At 44.7% G+C, this 24,683-nt stretch overlaps 1 protein-coding gene across 1 annotated transcript in view; it reads right to left on the bottom strand.

Moving 5' to 3' along the window:
* The window catches only part of LOC126272428 (G-protein coupled receptor dmsr-1-like), a 456,502-nt gene that overhangs the window by 70,491 nt on the left and 361,328 nt on the right, over positions 1-24,683 (bottom strand). The window contains exon 4 of the mRNA XM_049975286.1: positions 3,822-4,241. Within this exon, the coding sequence (XP_049831243.1) occupies positions 3,822-4,241 (420 nt within the window). The remainder of the gene's footprint in view (positions 1-3,821; positions 4,242-24,683) is intronic.

Raw genomic sequence — 24,683 nt, 5'->3', positions numbered from 1 at the left:
ATCCGAGCCCCCTTGCGGACAAACAGGCCAGGCAGGTGGCACTGGATGTCGCCATGGTCTATGATTCATCTACGATATAGCCTCAATCCTTGGCGCCTACGCTTTTCTAGAGAGTCAGTTTATATATTTACAAGCCATTGGAGAAACGCCTGAAGATGACGAGAAGCTACATCGTCGAAATATTGTGCAGCTTCCACAGCATGATCCGAAACGACTACAATGAAACGATGAAGCAGTTACTATGTCTGGAAAGTCTTAATCAGCACAAAGTAAAAGTCGATTGTGTGTCTGCCCCACGCAGCTGCTTCTCCGTCATATATCATGAAGGTATGCTCGACGGTTGGTATTATGCAATCAGTCCTTCATCGGAGGGTTGAGAGGTAAAGTCCATGACAGTGGACACACTTATTTCATATATCTTCCACAGCTACATGACAGACTGCAAAGGACAAGTGGATGGTGCTGAATTCCCATCGGCTCCTACTACACTGTACTCTGAGGAGACTGAGGGCTATGATGCAGACGTAGGGCAGGAGATACGAAAAAAAAGATGTTGGCCATAGTTCTACATCAGGTATAGCCATCTTTAGTAGGCGAGTGACATAAATCCGGTGGTGTCGGCTGGACGAATGATTGGTGAATTTAGCATAGCCATGTATATCCCTGTGGATGTGGAGCTATATTTCCAAGTCAAGCTCAGCTCATGGAGAATGGCGCAGGAGCCATTCACAAGATGCTTGTGTGCAAATGAAGTTCATGTCAATCACCAGATCGTCTATCTGACAGTGGCATAGCACCACAATATCCTCTGCAAAAAATCTGGAGTGTTTCCGCCGTCAGCGTGTAACGGAGGGAAGATAGACATTAATGAGGAAGACACAGTTCACTGTGGCGGTCATGCCTGTGAATTGGGGAGATATCGAACGTCATCGGCTACCAAGTTCTGTCTAATTAGGATGGTGACTCCACTACCGGTGGGCGAAGCATGGGAGACGTGAGTTGTATAACCATTTATGTGGTCGTTGGAGCAGTAAGGGCACATTCGATTTCATCCTTATCTTCCTTCCGCACTTTTTTCTCCAAGTCAAATTCAACATCATTTGCCCTTGGGCCATAAGTAGTCAGCTGCTGTCGTCCAGAAGTTCCAAATGTCGGATCCCGTATCTTTTTCCTACAGGCAGCCGATGGAGGGTCAGCTTCTCTTGGCGTCATAGTCAGCAGGTCTGGAGGAGAAGAGGAGACTTCTTTCTGAGTGTGGATGATGTCTTGTCGGCCCGCCGCGATGGTGGACGCATCGTCTATACCATGCACAACGCAGTGACTTTCCTGTTCCACTGATGGTTTATTCATCCATTGGGGATGTCATCACTACTTTGAAGTGGTTGAGGGGGAGGTTTATCACCTCCACAATGTGGCACCAAATCTCCAATCAGTGCCTGCGACAGCCGACATTGACCTGTCATGACTTTCCTGGCTGCAGCCATAATGGATGCATAGCTGGCCAATGTACATCACAATCGCACAGCAACTGCTGATGCTGAGTTAGGATGGAACATGTTTTATCAGTTCGATTTTTATTTGGCGGACACCATTGTACACGGTATAAGTCTCAAATGTCGACATTTCTCAACCACAGATTCAATCACGTTTCCGCTCAGAAAGCTGCAGTTACGACATCACCTTGCACCTTAAAGGGGAGTTAACAGACTCCAAGTGTGCGCAAGTCGAGGCGTGCACGGTCCTCTGTACTGCCTCATTGTGACCATCAGGGTGTTCGAACTTAAGCGAATCGCGAATTTTTTCACCACAGTTGTGCACACCTCGTAATTTATTTCCTGAAATAATGTTGGCCTTAATTGAGAAGTGCATGCCCGCAGTGCCCAGGGAATCCAAACATAAATCGCGTCATAGGACGTGGTTTGGAGTTATCCTGTTGAAAAGTGATTTCGATCGTTGCATTTCTATAGCAGTGCGCCATATTCAGAACGACTCCCAACTGTCAATAGGTAAACAATTGCCCTTGTCCAACTCCGCTGGCGGGACGCAAACGAGACTTGTGTACTACGCAGATGTGCTAACCGTTACAACACTGTAGCATTGTGGCTAACACAGCTGTACTGGCTGCCTAACACAAACTTCAATTCATGCCTTCGGCCCATTTTCCCTTCTTAAATGGCTCTGAGCACTATGGGACTTAACATCGGATGTCATCAGTCCCCTAGAACATAGAGCTACGTAAACCTAACTAACCTAAGGACACCACACACATCAATGCCCGAGGCAGGATTCGAACCTGCGACCGTAGCGGTAGAGCGGTTCCCGACTGAACCTCCTAGAACCGCTTGGCCACCGCGGCCGGCTTCCCTTCTTAAATCCTCAGTATAGTAGCGGTTAGCTCACCTGCCTATGAAGCAGGAGATACTGGTTCAAGTCTCAGCCGTGGTAAAAATTTTAATTCATTTCTTGAGCCCCTGTCCTTAGCGAAGATAAAGTTTATAAGATAATTTATTATACCCAAGATCGCTCAAAAGGGGCAATGCTCACATTACTGCCTTCAATAATTCATTGCTTTCTTTTCTTGTATTGTGTGATCGTATGATGGCGAGCCAGAGTGGCCGAGTGGTTCTAGCCGCTACAGTCTGGAACCGCGCGACAGGTTCGAATCCTGCCTGGGGCATGAATGTGTTGTGATGTCCTTAGGTTAGTTAGGTTTAAGTAGTTCTAAGTTCTAGTGCATTTGAGCCATCGTATGATGCGTACACCATTGTCAGACATTGTAAGAGGACGCAGTGTTCAAAATGCTTAATTGCAATTGTTATGTATCCTGACGAAGTTGTTGGAGGATTCATCACATCTGAAGATTCCAATCAGTTGCTGAAATTTGTGATGTGAGCGTTGTAATTTTAAATCTAGGCTGCAGATGTCTGGAGAACAAAGGACTGTCACAAAGGTGACCGTTTCTGTGACTTCATTGAAGGCGGAAGCAGAGACGAGAATTGGACCTGAGTACAGTATCAGAATGGACGAATCCATATCTCGAGAATCCGAGGGCAATGAACGTTGCCACATCATGCTTGTCATTGTCATACAGATTGAACACCTCGAGTGATGCTGTGGAGTGCCAGTTGCCACTGAATACGATCTCTCCTTGTACCCATACGTGGCATTTTTGACAGCGGGAATTAAACCTATAACGTTATAAGGCCAGTGGATTGCGCCCTGCCTTCCAGGTCTCTGACGTTAGCTTTCAACAACATAACCCAAGATAGTAGGACCGCATATTTCCCATTCTATTTTGAACTTAGACAGGGCATTCTCTAGGCAGCGTGTTCTACGAGTCCCTGATCCACTCGAAACATCTGATCGTGGAGTACCGAGATTTTACAACAAACAATTAGATTCACAGACTCTTGTCACAGAGTCAAAACAACATCGAATGACGCACCAATACCTGTTATCCACACCCAGTTCGAATCGATTCGCAGCTCGAGGAGATCCACTGTTGCCCCCAGAGCTCCCAGATCACTGTGCTAAGCATCGAATCGTATCTACCCAGGAAGACCTATCAATACAATTATGCACTCTGAGATACAGGTAGCTCACATATTAATGTTCTCTAAGTACTGTGGAATCACGTGACCACCTGGCACCGTCCAAGTCGCGGTGGGCAGTGGTCATGATGCTTTGGCTTAGCAGTGTATGTTGAAAACAGACAGTATCGTTATGATTTAGCACAGTGACACTGGACACTTCTTTTAAGCAGGCTGTCTCAAGGCAGATCTCTAAGAAGCGGGAGATGTGGTGGTCAGTGGTGAGCTCACCTGATGGAGATGTATCTCCAGACAGCGAGGGTGAGCGTGAGGCAGACGTTGACGGAGTGCAGCATGAGCGAGAGGTGGGCGTGTACCAGAAGCATGGCGGCCCAGCCGTACGGGTAGTCGCGCTGCTCGGGCAGCACGACGTACAGGTAGGCGGCGACGGGCACGTATTCGAGCATGAGCAGCATGTCGGCGACGGCGAGCGCCGTCAGCAGGCGGTTTATGGGCGCGGCGGCCAGCTCCCGCCGCGTCAGCACCGCCACGTTGAGCGCGTTGGCCGCCGTGCCGAGCGCGCACACCAGCAGCGCACAGTAGCCGTGGGCGCGCCGGTACACCAGCAGCGCCTCGCGCAGCGCGCCGCCACATTCGCTGCACTCGCTGCCGTCGCCGCGCGCGGGCCCGCCGCCAGCCAGCGCCACCGTCCTGCGGGCCGTCGACAAACATCCATAGGTTGGGTTGGGTTGTTTTGGGTGAAAGAGGCCGAACTGCGTGGTCATCAGACTCATCGGTTTAGGGAAGGACGGGGAAGGAAGTCGGCCGTGCCTTTCCAAAGGAACCATCCCGGCATTTGCCTGGAGCGATTTAGGGAAATCATGGAAAACTTAAATGAGGATGGCCGGCCGCGACTAAACTATGCTCTGCCCGAACAGGCCATGGAGGCCCAACTATACCGACAGGTTTCTGTTGAGTAGCGGAGCAACAAGGACGTTACCCCAAAGCAGGTCACCCCAGGGCCATCGTCGCCCCAAGGCCGACGTCAACCCAAACCCAAGATGGCGGCCGTGCCGCAAGCACGAGACGTCACTTACTTGACGTCAGCTGATGATGCAATTAACGTCAGCTGACGATGTGAGTACCATTATGCAAAAATGGCGGGAAGATAGATCAGTTAGAGTATCTCCATTAACCTATCTCACCCTATCCTGCGAAGTCGCGATAAGTTAGAATTTTTGGTGGGAAGATAGGTCAATTGGGCTGCCTATGCTAACCTAAGAAAATGGTGGGAATGAAAGGGCTACCTTCCTAACCTCTTCCTAGGAATTGGACATAAGTGACATGACGTCACGTACTTGCATCACGGCCGCCATCTTGGATTTGGGGACGCCAGCCTTTGAGGCGACATTGGCCCTGGGGTGACCTGCTTTGTTGCGATGTCCTTGTTGCTCCACTACTGCCATGTTATCACGGGCCACAGGCCTAACTGGTTGCAGATATGGAGGGGCATGCGGTCAGCGCACAGGTCTCCCAGCTTTATGTCAGTTTACGAGTGCGGAGCCGCTACTTCTCGACCAGGTAGCACCTCAGTGTCCCTCATAAAGGGATGAGGGCACCAAATTTGCGGACAGCGCTTCGCAGATATGATGGTCACACATCCAAGTGCTAGTGCAGCCCGACAGCTCATAACTTCGGTGATCTGACGGGAACCGGTTTCACCATGATGGCAATCTGTTGGCTCCACAGGTAGAAGGCTGGCAGAATTCACTGTGTTCCCCTCCACACGCATGTGCTATTTTGCTTACATAACATAGCAAGCATTTTAGAACATCGTTCAATTGTTTGGAGACCATATCACATAAGATGTTTGGAATTTTCGACGTATATGAAGAAGGGAAATACGTATCGTCACATGTCTGATTCGCCCGTTCCCCAGCGTAGCCGAGTGGTAACATGTTTGCCTACTGTGCAGTGGGCTTGGGTCCGATTCCCGGTTGAGTTGGAGATTTTCTCTGGTAACTGGATAGGGTGTAGTGTTGTCCTCATCTTCGTCACTGACACGCAAGTCGTCTAGTGTGACATCGGCTGAAGTAAGACTTGCAGCCATGCGGCCGAACTTCCCCGTAATGGTCGTCCCGCCAGCAGTCACACACGATCATTTTCTGTCTGATTCGCCCACTGAAGTTCGACAAGAAAATTCTTAATACCTCAAACGGTATACACTAGACCAGTGGTTTCCAACCTTTCTTAGACCATTTCCCCTGAGAATAGTCAGAGATTAGCTAGTATTTCGCACACTTCCCCTTCCCTGTCGTGTTTTGCACCCCCTTTTCCCGTCCAGATGATCACCAACTATAGCACCTAACTAGCATTTGGTTTGTACACTCCTGGAAATTGAAATAAGAACACCGTGAATTCATTGTCCCAGGAAGAGGAAACTTTATTGACACATTCCTTGGGTCAGATACATCACATGATCACACTGACAGAACCACAGGCACATAGACACAGGCAACAGAGCATGCACAATGTCGGCACTAGTACAGGGTATATCCACCTTTCGCAGCAATGCAGGCTGCTATTCTCCCATGGAGACGATCGTACAGATGCTGGATGTAGTCCTGTGGAACGGCTTGCCATGCCATTTCCACCTGGCGCCTCAGTTGGACCAGCGTTCGTGCTGGACGTGCAGACCGCGTGAGACGACGCTTCATCCAGTCCCAAACATGCTCAATGGGGGACACATCCGGAGATCTTGCTGGCCAGGGTAGTTGACTTACACCTTCTAGAGCACGTTGGGTGGCACGGGATACATGCGGACGTGCATTGTCCTGTTGGAACAGCAAGTTCCCTTGCCGGCCTAGGAATGGTAGAACGATGGGTTCGAGGACGGTTTGGATGTACCGTGCACTATTCAGTGTCCCCTCGACGATCACCAGAGGTGTACGGCCAGTGTAGGAGATCGCTCCCCACACCATGATGCCGGGTGTTGGCCCTGTGTGCCTCGGTCGTATGCAGTCCTGATTGTGGCGCTCACCTGCACGGCGCCAAACACGCATACGACCATCATTGGCACCAAGGCAGAAGCGACCCTCATCGCTGAAGACGACACGTCTCCATTCGTCCCTCCATTCACGCCTGTCGCGACACCACTGGAAGCGGGCTGCACGATGTTGGGGCGTGAGCGGAAGATGGCCTAACGGTGTGCGGGACCGTAGCCCAGCTTCATGGAGACGGTTGCGAATGGTTCTCGCCGATACCCCAGGAGCAACAGTGTCCCTAATGTGCTGGGAAGTGGCGGTGCGGTCCCCTACGGCACTGCGTAGGATCCTGCGGTCTTGGCGTGCATCCGTGCGTCGCTGCGGTCCGGTCCCGGGTCGACGGGCTCGTGCACCTTCCGCCGACCTCTGGCGACAACATCGATGTACTGTGGAGACCTCACGCCCCACGTGTTGAGCAATTCGGCGGTACGTCCATCAAGCCTCCCGCATGCCCACTATACGCCCTCGCTCGAAGTCCGTCAATTGCACATACGGTTCACGTCCACGCTGTCGCGGCATGCTACCAGTGTTAAAGACTGCGATGGAGCTCCGTATGCCACGGCAAACTGGCTGACACTGACGGCGGCGGTGCACAAATGCTGCGCAGCTAGCGCCATTCGACGGCCAACACCGCGGTTCCTGGTGTGTCCGCTGTGCCGTGCGTGTGATCATTGCTTGTACAGCCCTCTCGCAGTGTCTGTAGTAAGTATTGTGGGTCTGACACACCGGTGTCAATGTGTTCTTTTTTCCATTTCCAGGAGTGTGTGTGTGTGTGTGTGTGTGTGTGTGTGTGTGTCTGTGTCTGTGTCTGTGTCTGTCTCTGTGTGACGGGAGAGGAGTGTTAGAATTAATGACGAAGGAATCGCAAATGCTACCCACAATTCCACAGATAAAAAGGCTAACTATCCACAGTGAGGGTAGACACCTACGAAACATACTTCCCCTGCATTACTCCTGTTGATTGACCTACACACTGCAAACCCATTTAAAATCAACCTATTTAAAATGTGCGTACTATACTTACTGTTTGTAAATCACTTGATATCTGCACTCCTTACTTCTGAAAAGGCAGAAATTTGAAGACATCAGGCTGTTAATAGTTTGTGTCTGACCACACCTAATAATAGTAATACCAATAATAATAATAATACTGTGTACAGCACTCTTTTAGCCCTTATGTAGTCACTGCTGTTACTTAATTTATTTATCGGTTTCGAAGCGAGTGAGGAAGCAGTTTCTGGGCTACTAGAGGTACTATTTGCAACTTGGAAAAGACATTTTCTTGAGATATTTAGCATCTGTTACGCATCAGGTGATCAGAAAGTAACTATGCAGTTCCATGTTGCGATGTGCTAAGTAATGAACGATATCATTGTCAATTATTAATATGTTTTCCATGTATTTGAACCATATCTGACCAGATATTTGTATCAGTTCGCAGGTCCAGTTTGATTGAAGACCAGTGTCTTGTGTAACGTCATTGTGATCCAGGTGATTATGCTGACGATTGAACGAAGGGTGTTACTTCCGGAGCATATATCCCTTGTGACAATGTACCTCATAACTAGAAGCTGAATTTGCAACAAGGTTCCCTGGAGTGAAGATGTCTAACCGCAATGCTGTGCGGAACCTCATCACCAATTTTCGAAAGACCGGAAGCGTTCCTAATGCTCCAAAATCAAGCAGGCCGTCCACATCCACATCCAAAGGGAAGGTGGCAGAGCTGCACGACATGATGCTGCCAAGTCCAAAGAAATCGGTTAGACCACTAGCTCAGCAAGACCACGTGTCCGTGGGTTCCGCTGGCAAGATTCTCCGGAGTTCTCCATCCATGTATCAGTAGGAAATGTCGGTCGTGCGTGAACTGAGACACACCGATTGCCCGGCGCTTGTGAACTTTTGCTACTGGTTTCTGTCCTTCCTGCAGGACAATGGTGACAGAGTTCTTGAGTCAACGTTTTTCATGGACAGATGTTTCATCTCTCCGGTTACGTGAATAGCCAGAATATTCGTGTGTGAAATACGGAGAATCCGTATGAATTTAAGATGTCCCCATAGCTTGATGAAAAGGTTGATTCCGGTGCACCGTGACTCGTAAACGCACCATTGAGCCGATCTTTACTCCGGGAATCGATAATGCAGAACAGTTTGGCACCTGTACTCTGGAGTCCTCCCTTCGTGACGTGAATGAGGATTAAATTGAGAATGCCAGGTTCCAACAGGATGGAGTGACTGTACATACCGACCACAAGACAATGAACGTTTTAAAGGACATCTTCGGTGACCGCATCTTCTCTGGAGGACTTGGGCCTCCGCGTTCACCTGACTTCGCTCCACCGGACTACTTTCTATGGGATATGCTGAAGGGAAAGGCCTATGATAGCAATCCGCACATCATACAAGAACTCCAAGCTGCACTGACACGTCACATTCGGAACATCATTCCCGATGTTCTGCACAACGACTTCAACAACTTGCAGAGCCGTGTGAAACTGTGTCTTCAAGTTCAAGGGCATAACTTCCGGTATCTTATGACTTCCATTACTTTAATATAGCAAGTTATGAACCGCATAGTTACTTACTGAACAGCCGTACGGGATGAAGCACCAAATATATGTGTAGTGGGTGGACTATATGAGGAATCTATATCCTCCACCGCATTAATGCTACTAATTGAGGAAATGTACTTATTGGTAACTTATATAATCAGTATCAGATTCTCAAAAACTTGTGAAATTATGATAACAGTAATGATCGTTGGAAAATAGTTTAGTTTCGTGACTGAAACAGAATAGAATTATTTAGTTTTCACCACTCACAAAATTTCATTTTACCCCTCAGGAAGTAATTACCCCCAGATTCGGAACCACTGCTCTAGGTGGTGGACTCCAGTTACACCAAGACACACATAGGTCATATCTTGACACTGTGTAACAACATGTAATTTGCAAATTCTCACGTTAGAATGTTGTGCCAAGTAGCCACAGTTCGTGCACAGTTCACCAAGAGGCAGCACTAGTCACTATCATGCGTGAGTGTCTTCATCACTTTAAGTTAGTAAAATGGCGTAAGAAGGTCGGTTGACAGTAGAACAGAAAGCGAAGACTGTGTCCTTTTGCAGGGAATTGTTGAGTGTCGCAGATACTCAGCGACATTTTTGTGTTCATTTTGGTATGAGGTGGGCCTCCGTAGACAGGATACAGACTGATGGCAGTATCTAGCAGCAAAATCAACTTCGTGCCAACAAAGTCCATGCTGGACAGAATGTCGGAGGCTGCAAGTGTAGCTTTGACACGAAGTCGTAGGAAATCTACAAGGTGAGTCTCAGCTGAATTGGACATCCCTGATGTTTCTCTTTAGAGAATATTTCATGCTGACATGAAATTATTCTCATCCAAAATGACAGTATTGCACAAACTGACGGAAAATGACGAGGTACAATGACTACAGTCTTCAATTTCGGTTCTTGCAAATGATGTTGTCGCCATCCATAACACATTTTTCGCTAATGACCTAGCATGGGCACGAGAAGCTGCTGATGTTGTTTATGAGACTGAAAATAATGCAGAACAGGTGAGTGTATAGGGCCTCATTTCCGCCATGGAATCACTGGGGGAACCTTTTTCAATATCACCACTAACAGAGCATGCTATGTGGACATGGTGAGTAACCACTTACTTCTACAGCTTTAAGCCGTAGGTTTACCATGATGACACAATGTCTCATGCAAGATGGAGTTCGTCGTCATGGAACACACTTAAAAAATGACGTGTTTTTCGTATTAAATGCTAGATAAACAATTTTCAGCGTGAGGCATTTTACCCACCATCCTGTATCACATGAAGTCCCTTTGTAAACTACTATCAGAAATCAATTTTGAGAAAAATTTAGCTTTGAGATGAGCCGAAGTTAAAACCTGAATTTTACGACCTTTCACCAACAAAGAAGGACCAACCCACGAATCTTTCTGAATGCTTTTCGTGGAACCTTACCTGTGGCTTGTGACTACAGAAGAACGATGCATTTTGTAATCGCAGGGAAGTGCTCTGCAGAGGGAACTGTTGAATGTAGACAGTCGTATGAGTCCTATGAGATATTTGAAAGAGATAGTGCAGTCCATGAAGCCATGCTCGAAAAAGCAAGTGCTGTTTGACGTGTGGTATTATTTCCGGACTTCTTGTATTCCAGCGCTCCCCATTCTGGTTGTTAGGGCGCTGTTCTTGTATACACTTACGCCTGCGATGAACTGTACCAAGTGAATAACCGTTTTTTAAATCATTATTCATTAATAAGGCTTTGTTCTCAGTTTTTTCTTTGAAATTTTTAATTTTATATAATATCTCTTTTTTACAGCTTAATCTGGTTGCTAATGTAATGTGTAGGTGGCAAGCTGTATCTGTGTGGTACTTTGTTGCAGGCAGCAGTGACCTTCCCAGTGTCAGGCACGGACCCAATATTACGGACGACTTTTAACTAACTTGATAATTTCAGTGCTTCACTTGTGGCAAAAACAAACGTCCTGCAGGTTTTGTTGAACACAATCCACCAAACGCAGTGTTAGCAAGGTGAAACTGATGTAGATTTCTGACGGCCTTCTGGACGGTATATTACGATTGATAGTCTAGGCACCAAGTAATTGTTCTAAAATCATGTACGATCAATTTATGGGTAACGTACACCTTATCTTTCCTATATTGGAATTTGTTTAATATTTGAAGGGGGTAGTGACCGACATCAGTTTGCTTATTTTTTTGCATTAGTATTTTTTATCGTTGAAGAGACTTATGCTCGCTTTACCTCACCCATGCTGATGAAGGGCTAGTGGCAACTAGTTGCTGATTTCTCTGTATTAATTGTTTTTGTCACTAATCACTGAAAGGAGATAGTGCCTACTTTATCGTTTCACATTTATCTTTGTATAATATCTATATTTATATTTTCATTGACATCTGCAGAACCTAATGCTCCTTTGTTTTTGCTATATTCAAATAATTTTTTACACTAAGCCATTAGCTCTTGACATTTATTCATTATACGTCTTGTCTTGCGTTTCAATGTAAGGAAAGACTAATGGTGGTAATTAGTCTTTGGTAATCTCGGAGTTATCGCCTGTGTCTATTATGTAAATGATTTGCAAGAAATTTTGAGCATCAATTGCCTACATTTTATAGAGCTTAACTGGTAAGAGATGTTTACTAATCGTTGAAACTGTATGTGTTGGTTGTCGTTGAATAGTAAATGGGTCTATATGTTAAAATTACTTCATTGCCTGATCTCTCACCGCGCGAGGATAACTGTATCCTCGCTGTTATGCTCCACAAAAGGCGCATGTTAATGTATCACCTTGGATATCGGTTGATGAAAACATGTGAATGGAAGATTGGAAAATAAAAGAAGTTTTGCAGATCTCGAAAATTTTCTAAGTTATTTTGACCTTTCAAAAGTACTGCATATGAATACTGATGCTTCAGTTTATGGAATATCACCAGAAACCTATCAGACTGAGGACAGAGGTAACCAAATATTACAAAGAACGATAGCTTCTCTCAGTTGACTACTCACTCTTTGTAACTGGAGATAATGGTGCACAAGGGCAGAAACGCAAGCAGTGGTATGGATTTGTAACAAAACTGGTCATTCATACGAATCAGCAAGCTATGGTCATGTTTTTGCAAGAGTTTAATCTCAAAATTCGATTGTAAGAGGGGATAAGAATAATGTTATACTTGCACTAACTTGTCTTCGAGTCAGAATGCGAGATAATACCATGTTATTAGATACAGATAATGAGATACAAGCATAGTTTTGAAAGGCATTTTGAGTGCAAAAAGGAAATAAAATAATTAATTAGAAAAATCAAAGATAAATGGGAGGAAGACCTCCTTATTTGGAAAGTATAAACAAGCAAGGCAGAAGTATATGAAGACTCATTTACGAAGGATAAATTTAAATTATATGAACGAGCGTTGTTCGGGAGTTAAGACTATAGGATCCATCAGTGAGACCTAGGCGGCCCAGCCTGAATCAATCATGTACACTTTTGCTGTGTCTGTTTCGGTACACAAAAATGTTTTAACCATTTGAAGAAACATTAGTACTATTAAGTAATGACTGGGAAAAAAATTATTCAGACCTATAAGCTTTCTGCAGAGTGATGCGAAAGACTCACAAAATAAGTATCTCTTTTATTCAGTTGTATCAACAAACTTACAAAACTTCGCAGTAGTTGCTCTGTAGGGACCATTACCATGGGTACAAGGAAGAGTAAAGTTTGGTTTGATAGTATTAGACATCTAGTTATAGCTTACAAAACTAGAAGGCCTGTACATTTCTCGCAGTATGTGGCCGGGAATTGTCCTGTTAAAATGTGGCCTGCGCAGATATCTGAAGCAGGGGAAGTACCTCAGGCTCCACAACCTTTGTTAGGTCCTTGTTGCTGTTCAAAGTTTGCAATACGTACGAGCCTAGATCGGTTGTTGTAACCAATGGCGCGCCAAACCATTACACCTGGTGTTTGTTCGCTGTGCCGCTCCACAATGCAGCACTCCTGGTTGCGCTCACCACTGTACCACCGGACATGTATGCAGCCATCACTGTACGACTCGTTGAAGCGGGACTCATCCGTAAAGATTACATGTTGGCATTCAGCACCCCAGTGAGTCTGTTCACGTGCTTGTGGTTTCTGAACAATGGCAGCCGATGCAATGGCATGTGTACAACCAGTCCAACCTTCAGCAGACGGGGACGCACCGTCTATGCAGACAAGTTCACACCTGTTGCAGTGCACCTGCGACGGGCCAACACTGAGGATGGTGCTGTGCGATTCGTAATGGGCATGCGGACAAGTGCTGTGGTCTTGATCTCTGGTCCAGTTCCCGCTCGTCGCTGTGTACGCCCTTTCTCAATCCACTGCTTCCATACACGCGTCACTGGCGTAGCAGTATGCACTGTGTGAGGCGAAACATCACGGTATGACAGTCCCGTTTCCGAGAGACCTATCATTCTGCACCGTTCGAAATCGCTCACATGCCGATATGGCTGCCTTTGGGGTCGACAAGGTACGCTGCTACTAACTGTATTGTTACCACCTTGAGCGACAGCTCAGCAACGACTACACTTGGCGCAACAACGACCCTATCGGACGTAACATGAGAGGGCTCTAGTCGGCCTACATGCATCCCATGTCGCTGCAAAACGTATCACGTATTACATTCACACCCGTCGCCACTTCCACCAAGTGTGCCGCTATTCGGGTAATTCCTTCTCAGTGTTGCATTTCCCACAAACGGCAGTGTATATATAATAGTTAGAGCAATGGGAAAAACAACAGAGTATAGTATATTAAAAGATTAATATTTGCCAAAGTGGGCAAGCCAAGGAATCTATTGTTACACAAAGGTCCACAATTTATGGATGAAATATTTTCCGAGTTCTTGTGGGATAAGGAAATAAAGTGGGCAAGTCAGGGAATCTATTGTTAGACAAAGGTCCACAATTTATGGATGAAATATTTCCAGAGTTCTTTTGGGATAAGGAAATAAAGTGAATCTTGGTTTTGTAATTCCTCCCACAGGCAAATCCATGAATATTTGCCAAAGTGGGCAAGTCAGGGAATCTATTGTTAGACAAAGGTCCACTATTTATGGATGAAATATTTCCGGAGTTCTTGTGGGATAATGAAATAAAGTGAATCTTGGTTTTGTAATTCCTCCCACAGGCAAATCCATGAATATTTGCCAAAGTGAGCAAGTCAGGGAATCTATTGTTAGACAAAGGTCCACAATTTATGGATGAATTATTTCCGGAGTTCTTGTGGGATAAGGAAATAAAGTGAATCTTGCTTTCATAATTCCACCCACAGACAAATCCATCTGACAAGTAATGCGACAGTTAATTTGATTGTTTTGAACCTAGAGTGGTAAGACATACATATTGCGGTCATGGAATTTGAAGAATTTTAAACCAGTGACATTATAATACGATTTTCCCTGTAATTAGTTATCTTCTTGTAGAAGTGTACTACCTCTGCTCTGCACCTACCCAACACAATATGTCGCTATCATCTGCCTTCATCAGGTGCAACCTGAGATTCAGGAAACACCTAGTGAAGACGGTAAGTTACGACGTTGAAATATCGTCCATGGAAGGTGCGCACCACAAGCACTACACCCAATTCTACGAGATATCTATGTCATGACAGTTCAAGAATATCACCTAAAGACAAGGACAACATAAGTTAATTGGCTAAATGAGGGGAAAGTAGACATGACTACAATCACCATATTTGTTAACATCAGTTTTAAATGTGGAGCAGAGTGATACCAACGTAAGTAAGACTAGGAATTTGGTGTACTGAGTTTCAAAGTAGGTGAAGGACAAACGAAGTGATGTAACTGGCTAATGAAAAAAAGCTTTTCTATTTGTATGTAGGGCCTTCTCTATTTTCAGAAGTGTAGCACTGTAGCACATTTGTGCTAAAACATGTGCTAAAAGATGGAAAAATATTAAGTTTGCACAACATACAGGATTTGTGCAAAGGAGTACTGGCATAAGAAATTAATGTTACAACACCATAACTTAATCAGTTAGTGAATAACAAAAGAATTTCTGCAGTTAAAATGGTTTGTGAGAGAGGAAGCCTTTATCTCAGAGGTAAATTGTTGGCAAATGGGAACAGACGGTTCTAATGGAAAATATTGTGGGATAAAATAGTTTTAACTTAAGATTCAATAAGTGCGGTCAGTCTTATTTTGTAAGGGGTAGAGAAAGAATATTGTATTCAGTTGGGTCACTGTTCCCAGCAGTTGGTATCTACACTCACGCTCATAAATTAACGATAATTTCAGAATGTGGTGCCACACAACGTGGAACTACACAAAACTGGCGCTAATAGCATAGGCACATAGGGAACACACACGACACAGATCTGTTAGTCCACGATGCTGGTGATAAGTTGAGAAAACCGTCCTGAAATACATGTGCTACTAAACGCTACGGTTTCCTACGCTGTACCCCAACATTAATATGGGATATGATCACCATGCACACGTACACAGGCCGCACAACAGGATGGCATACTCTGGATCAGATGGTCGAGCAGCTGCTTGGGTATAACCTCCCATTCTTGCACCAGTGCCTGTCGGTGCTCCTGAAGTATCCTAGGGGTTTGAAGAAGTGCAGCAATACGTCGACCGAGAGCATTCCAGACGTGGTCCATGGGGTTTAGGTCCGGAGAACAGGCAGGCCACTCCATTCACCTTATGTCTTCTGTTTCAAGGTACTCCTCCACGATGGGAGCTCGGTGGGGCCGCGCATTATTATCCATCAGGAGAAAGGTGGGACTCACTGTACTCCTGAAAAGCCTGTAATACTGGTGCAAAATGACGTCCCTGTACACCTGATCTGTTACACTTCCTCTCTCAAAGACATGCAGTGGTGTACGTGCACAAATCGGAATACCAACCCACACCATCAACCAACGACCTCCATACAGGTCAGTTTTAAGGACATTAAGGGGTAGGTATCTGGTTCCTGGTTCACGCCAGATGAAAAACTGTCGAGAATCACTGTTCACACTATATCTGGACTCGTCCGTGAACATAATCTGGGACCACTGTTCCAATGACAATGTACTGTGTTCCTGACACCAGGCTTTACTGGCTTTCCTATGACAAGGGATAAGTGGAATGCACCTTGCAGGTCTCCGGGGGAATAAACCACGTCTGTTCAGTCGTCTGTAGACTGTATGTCTGGAGACAACTGTTCCAGTGGCTGTGGTAAGGTCCCGAACGAAGCTACCTGCAATACTCTTTGGCCGTCTGCAGGCACTAATTGTGAGATATCGGTCTTCTGGTGTTTTACACTGTGCACGTCCCGTACTGTAGCGCTTGGACACGTTTCCTGTCTCCTGGAATTGTTGCCATAATCTTGAGATCACACTTTGTGGCACACGGACGGCCCGTGCTACGATCTGCTGTGTTTGATCAGCCTCCAGTTGCGCGTTCTTTGAGCCACTTTAAACACAAAGTCACCATTAGCACGTCTGAAAACATCAGCACACTTAGTCGCTGCACCGTACTCTGATATGGGCCAACACACCTCTGCGTATGCTGATTGCTGCTAGCTCCACAGTGCGACGACCACAGGTCAAATGCACCGCATGGTCATACCCTGTGGTGATTTAAACCCGCAAACCGCCAGCCAGAGCTTTATTTCACCATGTATCAGCATTATCCTTAATTTATGAGCATGAGTGTATGTTTAGGGATGTTAGTGGCAGGAATGAAGTTAAGGTAGAAAGTATATATTGGAGTAGCGTCAAGCGTGGCATGACGATCAAGAACGGATGTGCAGAGAGGGCTGTGAGACGACGTCAGCCAATAATACGCTGACAGACCCCTCTCTAGGACGACACCGAGACTGGAGCGGCATCTAGGCCAAGAGAATATTAGCGCCGCTCCACTTGGCCGCGACCCGAGTTGAAATCCAGCCAACCTATGAACGCTACAGTAGTGAATTAGAAATTCTATTGGTTCACTTGTATTACGAATTGTGTATACTGAGAGCTTGCTTATGTTTCTAGGCTGCCTCTTGCTTGCGACACGTTATATCTCACAAAGTATGGTAATTTCTTTTCGTAATAAACTCCATTAATTCGATTTGCTTGAATTGTTGTCTAGCGATGAAAGAAAGCAGCTTTCCTACGCACACTATATTAGAATAGTGGGCAGAACACAACAATATGAGAAGAATGTTCTATTACAGCTACGTTACTCTTAACACAGTATTGGTTATTTCCATACTGAGTGTGAACGTTATTTTTGGAATAGATTGGATAACAGAAAAGGGAGTAGATTTACGTATTGCTGAATTGTATGTTAGAAATGTGTACAAGGAGAGAAGAGAGAGAGAGAGTTGTCTTTCCAGAAAATAGGAAGAGTCATGCCACTGATAAGTTGAAGAGTCAACTTACATGTAAAATATGCATATCATCTGTGTGTGTGTTTATGTGCGAACATTCATTTCACGATAGGGGAAGTGGTGCAGTTTTCAGACTTTCCTTTCCAACCAGCACTGTAATAGAAATTTAATATATTTTCCCATCCCATTTTGAAATGATAGCATCCGCTCTATGAGTGATCAGTCTTTTTATGAAATTGCAAAAATTATCTGTAAAAGTTAGTTTTTCTCCTAATGTCAAGAACTGTTGCAAAGTACGACATGGTGATTTTGTGAGCGAACAGGGGTGCTCTTCTGTCATTCTCCACAACAGATTAATCTGAGATGTACCCTTTACCCTGTGACTCCAGCAAGATGCAATTTCCACCCCCACACTACTACAGAAGTCAGACAGACGCTACTAACGTTCTAAAGAGAAATGCCTGAAAAACTTTCAGCAACAAATATTTTCTGGAGTCGTCCGCTGTAAGGAAATGACACAAAAATTCACAAAATTTCTTATGTAACTAGTGGGATGCTTGGATACTGGAGTAGTGCTAGTTAGTGTAAGAGAAACATGAAAATAACGAAAATTATTATTTATTTTGCGAAAATATTTATAAATCACAATGGCACTTTTAGTTATGTACTGAACAAGTTATTTCTGGGATCTTTTCCGAATGTGAAGTTACCTCTTAAGGATAGGATTCGCTAATGAAATTTCTATACAAAGTTTAAGATTGTTATTGACTTCACAGAATGTCTGAGAGCCGCGCCTACCCAACTTGCATAGTTATCCATTAGAATGTTGCTAGGTACGGTCGAGGCTGTCGCGTCTGAAATGCTATGAAGTGTATTGTTGTGGAGGAAATATGGGGCAAGAGCTGAAGTGCACAATACCGTAAGCTAGGATGACTGCTATCTGCGCCGCTCGCTGTTGACAAATAAGATAACTCTCGTTCTATCTGGATTGACCTTTGCCAATCAAACTCTCCCTACGCCTTGATGAAGTGAAGGACTACTATTCGCCGCTAGTCTAACTATGGGCGTGGTACACCGGTCAGATAACCAGTCAACTGCGATGCCACTCAAAAATTTGCTCGCAGGCGTTTAACTATCTATGACTCTGTCCGTTCAGACCGCACAATGTGTGACGGCCAACACAGTGAACTACGCTTAATCGCAATGACTCAAAATAGAGTCACACTCTGATTCGCTCTCGACAGAGGAGCTCTCCCAGTGAAGTACTGAGGAGAGACTTGTTCCTTGCTGTTTGAGTACACGTCCGATAACACACGCTCTCGTTACGTGTTCTCGCTCCAAGAGCGACAACAGAACGGCCCTGTCCACGCCAGACGTGAAGGGGTATATCTTACGGTCTCCTCTATTACTCCTTCAGCTCAAGGCGTCAGAAGTATCGTCTGCCAATCAGCGTTGCTCCTCTAAAACGGGAGAATGACATTTCGTTTAAGAAGACCAGTCTGGAAATCTGTAGAATCGGCGTTTGGCGTTTGTTGTCTCCCTGTGAAAATCTCTGAAACTGTGTGCTATATTTGTAAAGAATGCATTGGCTGGGCGCTCCCACACAATGTAGCGGGATTTTCTTTTAAACCGAACACTGGGTCGTTCTTCCTTTCACTCGCGCATACGCCGTCCGCTCCACGGGTGGTCAAGGTTGACTCCTGCTGTGAAGGTACCGGCCTCTCGGCGTGCGGTCTGCCTCTCTCAAACTAAAAGCTCCTGCGACCGTCGTGTCTGGAATGTATGTGTGCACTCCAGCCTCGAGTGTTTCATTCTGTGTGCGCATTTGCGATTTATTAGTTATTTGCATATCGTTTAAATGAATTAATACAACATTCACTATATCTCATCGAGTTTGGGTTCGAATGAAGCGTCTTGATGGGCAGCATATGATTGTGAGGGCGAAATATGTAAGCAATGAAGGTCAGGAGACCACGACATCTTACAATATGCTAAAGAAAGTCTGAAGGATACAGTCCTAGATCTGGAGACATTATATGGTGGGCCTTCAATGAATGCCTCTAGTACTATTCAATCCTACATCAATGAAAGACCTCACTTACAACTTTTCTGTAGAAGGAAAAGGGCAGGAAAGACTACCCAATCTCCTATAGAGAAATGGTTCTGAAGTTCATTACCTTTAAACCCTTCTCTGATCTGCTATTAGAGCGCACAGAACAAGGACTAATATCCCAGGTAATCGACACAGCTTCACTCCACGGAGATCAATGCCACACGCTGCTCACAAAGTCATTCAAGGAATAATGACTCTAGTGAAATCTACAACTCTACAGTAGAAAGATCTCCATAGACTGCTGCAAAACATTCGACTGTAGCGTGCACCGAAAAGTTCAAAGGTTCGAATGGGTTACCTCTCAACCAGGGGCAGGGGCAATGATGGTGTCAGTGGCATCATCATCCTTATCATACTGAAGCAAGGCTCTCTTCTCCCCCTATCTCCAACCAAAGTCTATTTCTAACAATAATAATTAATACTCCTATCTAGCAGCTTAGCCGCGCCGGCCGAGGGCGTCATGCCATGGTTCATGTGGCTCACCCATCAGAGGTTCGAGTCCTTCGTCGGACATGGGTGTGTGTTGTCCTTATCGTAAGTTAGTTTAAGTTAGCTGAAGTAGTGTGTAAGCCTAAGCAGCAATGACCTCAGCAAATCGGTCCTGTAGCAGCTTACGACAACAAGGAACTCCTCCCCGGTATTCACCGAATAATGCCGATGCGGTATGCAACTACTGATACGAACGTGGCCATCACGTAAGGAACGGGAGTGCTCCACATGTCTGCTTAACACTACGGTAGACCATCTCCCAGGGCTGGTAGAGAAAATTTGCACACTGTTTAATTATATCCGACCTAGTAGCTGTCACAAAAGTCCAACAGTCCAGTGAGAGGGTGTACCGCCCAGCATAAATCTGTCGTAACTGGCGATTCTTTTGTGGGTAACTTTTCCTAAAGTTTTATGCGCCAAGCACATCTCTGCCCAGCACCCTTTCTTTCTGGACCAACCAGAGAAATACTCTCTCCTATTGTCACGTCTCTGATACTATCATATGTGACTACATTCTCGGCTAGGCGGACTCTCAGGGGAACAAAGATTCTTAATCAAATAATCCCTGCAAGTATATGAGACATTACTATAAGCCTCGTATGATATGTCATTCGAATGATCCATAAAATTCCTAGGACAGATCCTGGCCAGCTAACACGTTGTTGTACATGTTAAAAAAAAATTCTGTGCATCAATAATGAGGATCCCTCGAAGGTGAGCAGGACTGTTTGCAACAGACATAGGGCCCTCATTCACTATACTTATCCATACCAGGTACGTTGAGGAAAAAAATTTAGAAACCAAACACAAACCCAGGGCTAGGTTGACGGTTGGCTAGATTTTCCAGATATATAAATCTTTCAATATTACATCAGTAGAAGCTACGTAAATGGGTGCAGAAATAATCATGAACGACTTTGCCACACGGAAATGAGACCAAAAAATGATCACAGAGTCATAGACAGGCTCGCAGATGTCACAAAACTATAAAATGCGACATTAGAGACCGAGCACCATGCCCCGAAAAAAATTCTGCAATGACCCATTACTAACGTCATTCAAAGACATGAACAGCGCACACACAATGGTAGAAAATAAAAACGTGTCCAACGAACATGATAACAATGCAATTAGCACCGTGTTTCTGACTAGAAGATGTGTATCTTCTAATCAAGCTGCGTGTCTACGGAGTATCGCCTCAGTTGTGCGACTGGATTTGTGATTTCCTGTCAGAAAGGTCACAGTTCGTAGTAATAGACATAAAGTCATCGAGTAAAACAGAAGTACTATCCGGCGTCCCTCAAGGAAGTGTTATAGGCCCTCTACTGTTCCTGATCTATATTAACGACATAGGAAACAATCTGAGTAGCCGTCTTGGATTATTTACAGATGACGCTGTCATTTACCGTCTTATAAAGTCATCAGATGATCAAAATGACTTGCAAAATGATTTAGATATCTGTATGGTGCGAAAATTGGCAATTGACCCAGAATAAAGAAAAGTGCGAAGGTATTCACATGAGTACTAAGAGAAATCAGCTAAATTTCGATTACGTGATAAGTCACACAAATCTGAGGGCTGTGAATTCAACTAAATCCTTAGGGATTACAATTACAAAACTGGAACGATCACATAGATAATATTGTGGGTAGAGCAAACCAAGTGTGCGATTCATTGGTAAAACACAATGAAGGTGCAACAGGTCTACCAAAGAGACTGCTAGCACAATATTTGTCCGCCCTATTCTGGAGTACTGCTATGCGGTTTGGGATCCACATCAGATGGGATTGACGGATGACTTCGAAAAAGTACAAAGAAGGGCAGCTCGTTTTGTATTACTGCGAAATAGATAGTGTCACAGACATGATATGTAAACTGGAGTGACAATAATTAAAACAAAGGCGTTTTTCGTTGAGATGGGATCTTCTCACGAAATTTTAATCAACAATTTACTACTCCGTTTGCGAAAACATTCTGTTGGCACCCATCTACATAGGGAGAAATGATCATCACGATAAAATAAAATAAATCAGTGTTCGCACGGAAAAATTAAAGTGCTCGTTTTTGGCCCCGTGCCGTTCGGGAGTGTAGCGGTAGAGAGACAGCATGAAGGTCGTTCATTGAACCCTCTTCCAGGCACTTTATTGTGAATAGCAGAGTAATCACGTAGATGTAGATCTCAGTCGACACAGGACCGCTGCTCCTACACAAGCTACTGTGAGCCAGCAGACAGCCCTGGGAATAATGATCAAACTTCGGTCGTGAAACACCTCTTTCGCCGTCCAAGAGGAAGAGCCATCTTATTGACTCCAAGTAAAGTTGGAAAAAATCGTATGCAAACTGAGAGAAGCGAGGACACAGTGAGGAGAAATGGTCCAGAATTGCTGTCTAACGGCTCTCGTCTTATAACTAGCACAGTCTCTGTTGGAACACTGCAGTTGACACATTAGCCGAGAACCGCCAACGCGCCGCCAGTATCAGTGAATGCCACTGACTGATAACCTGTGACAGTGTGCACCACCTGGCGAAGACGCATAACAGCCAGAGCTACATAACTGTACTAAAATTAATTTATATTACATGCTTGTGAACTACTGCATACAGCCTTGTGAACAGAAAACGTGTCATTTACTAGCAAAAGCACTCTGTACTTCTAGTCATTACAGTAATATACGCAGATATTACCCTGAGAGTGAAAAGTAGTGTACGCAAAATACCACCATTGCCAGTAGTTGCGGAGACGGCACAGCACGTTTGGGAAGAGTGGTAGTGGTGGGGGCAGTGGGCAGGAGCTGTAGGGGAAATGCTGAGCGCTGGAGGGGAAGTGCCGTTCTGAACTGAAGACCACACTGACATTTTTTGTAAATGTTAAGTCAGGCCCCTTCACCCCCATACTCACATGGTGTCCATTGAAAAAGACCATTTTGTGTAAAACCTACACATTTCTCTTGCTACCGAGGTAAAATTTGCTTCTTTTGCCAAGGCTCAGCGGAGTTTACACAGTCGCATCTCACTAACAAGTTGTGCAGACGCAACTGCGAGAGAAGTCTGAAAAAGTGGTTTGTTAAGCTTTTTAAGTGAGGAGCTGAGAACAGTAAGGTCAGTATCTTACGAAAAAGCACATTCTCCGTACCAAGTAAACGTGTAATGACTTCACTTTATTGTTCCCAAATCCACAGCATTTCTTGTTTCACCAGCTATAGATGGCCCTTAAAGATTACATTCTTTCATCACAAAAGTCTGTAGCCAGTGGAATAACACGGTAGATAATAAAGTTTTAAATAGATACTCTTCTGTTTGTGTGCTATCATTTGTCAAAGTCTCTTCTCGATATCTTAAATCGTCTATGAAATATGAGGAAAGTTGAGGATATTTTACTCTGGCTTTATTGCAGGTGCGATGTGATTGTAAATAACTACGCTTCGTCAAATCCATCTTCTTGAGATTGGTGACAGAGACGTCCACCCATGTCTAAATAAAGTTTCAATATGTTAGCAACATATTGTGTAATATGCACCAAACGCAGAATGAAAGCGACCCCTATTTCTCATTGCGAACTTTTTTCAGATTTCGCACAGTCTTACTTGCACGTAAATATCACAATAACTATGACCATTGACGAAATGATGGGCACATCTTAATGAACCTGACATTTAAGCTGCAAGTAAAGCAAAAATAATTTTTTTACTAAATAGTTTCAGTAAAATCTTTTTGAGAAGGACTGGATGCCCTGCACGTTGATTTTGTCATCGCTGACCGGCCGGTCTCTCTTTTTGAACAAACGAACTATCTCCCCAGCGCTTTGGGCGAGAAATGGTCACTTGTACTGTGGCGACCATGTCCTGAGCGAACTATAATGCTAGCTCCGATGAAATATATCATGACGTCTTTTATGATTACGACACCTAAAATTCGAATAAATGTTATGTTTTCTACTAGATTTGTACGTGTTGTGAAAGACTGTAGTTGGAATGGATTAGTCGGTAATGACAGGATGCAATACCTTGATACTTCGTACGAATGTTATGAGTGTACCTGGTGATACGTCGATCGTTATTTTAGGCAATATACACTGTCAGAACGCTTCTTTTTATTGACGTCCATCGCCATGGCAAACATGACCCAAGTTACTGCATATTTGCCCCAGAACATTTTGCTCCCAGTACTGTCGACACTATTCACAATATATATAAATGACCTTGTGGATAATATCGGAAGTTCACTGAGGCTTTTTGTGGATGATGCTGTTGTATATCGAGAGGCTGTAACAATGTAAAACTGCACTGAAATGCAGGATGATCTGCAACGAATTGACGCATGTAGCAGGGAATGGCAGTTGAATCTCAATGTAGACAAGTGTAATGTGCTGCAAATACATAGAAAGAAATATTCTTTATCATTTAGCTACAATATAGCAGGTCAGCAACTGGAAGCAGTTAATTCCATAAATTATCTGGGAGTAGTCATTAGAAGTGATTTAAAATGGAATTACCATATAAAATTAATCGTCAGTAAAGCAGAAGCAGGCTGAGATTCATTGGAAGAATCCTAAGGAAATGAAGTCAGAAAACAACGTATGTAGGTTA

Source organism: Schistocerca gregaria, chromosome 5 (assembly GCF_023897955.1).
Source record: "Schistocerca gregaria isolate iqSchGreg1 chromosome 5, iqSchGreg1.2, whole genome shotgun sequence".
Lineage (NCBI taxonomy): Eukaryota > Metazoa > Arthropoda > Insecta > Orthoptera > Acrididae > Schistocerca > Schistocerca gregaria.
The sequence above is the reverse complement of the archived record's forward strand: the minus strand, read 5'-3'. Positions and strand labels throughout refer to the sequence as shown.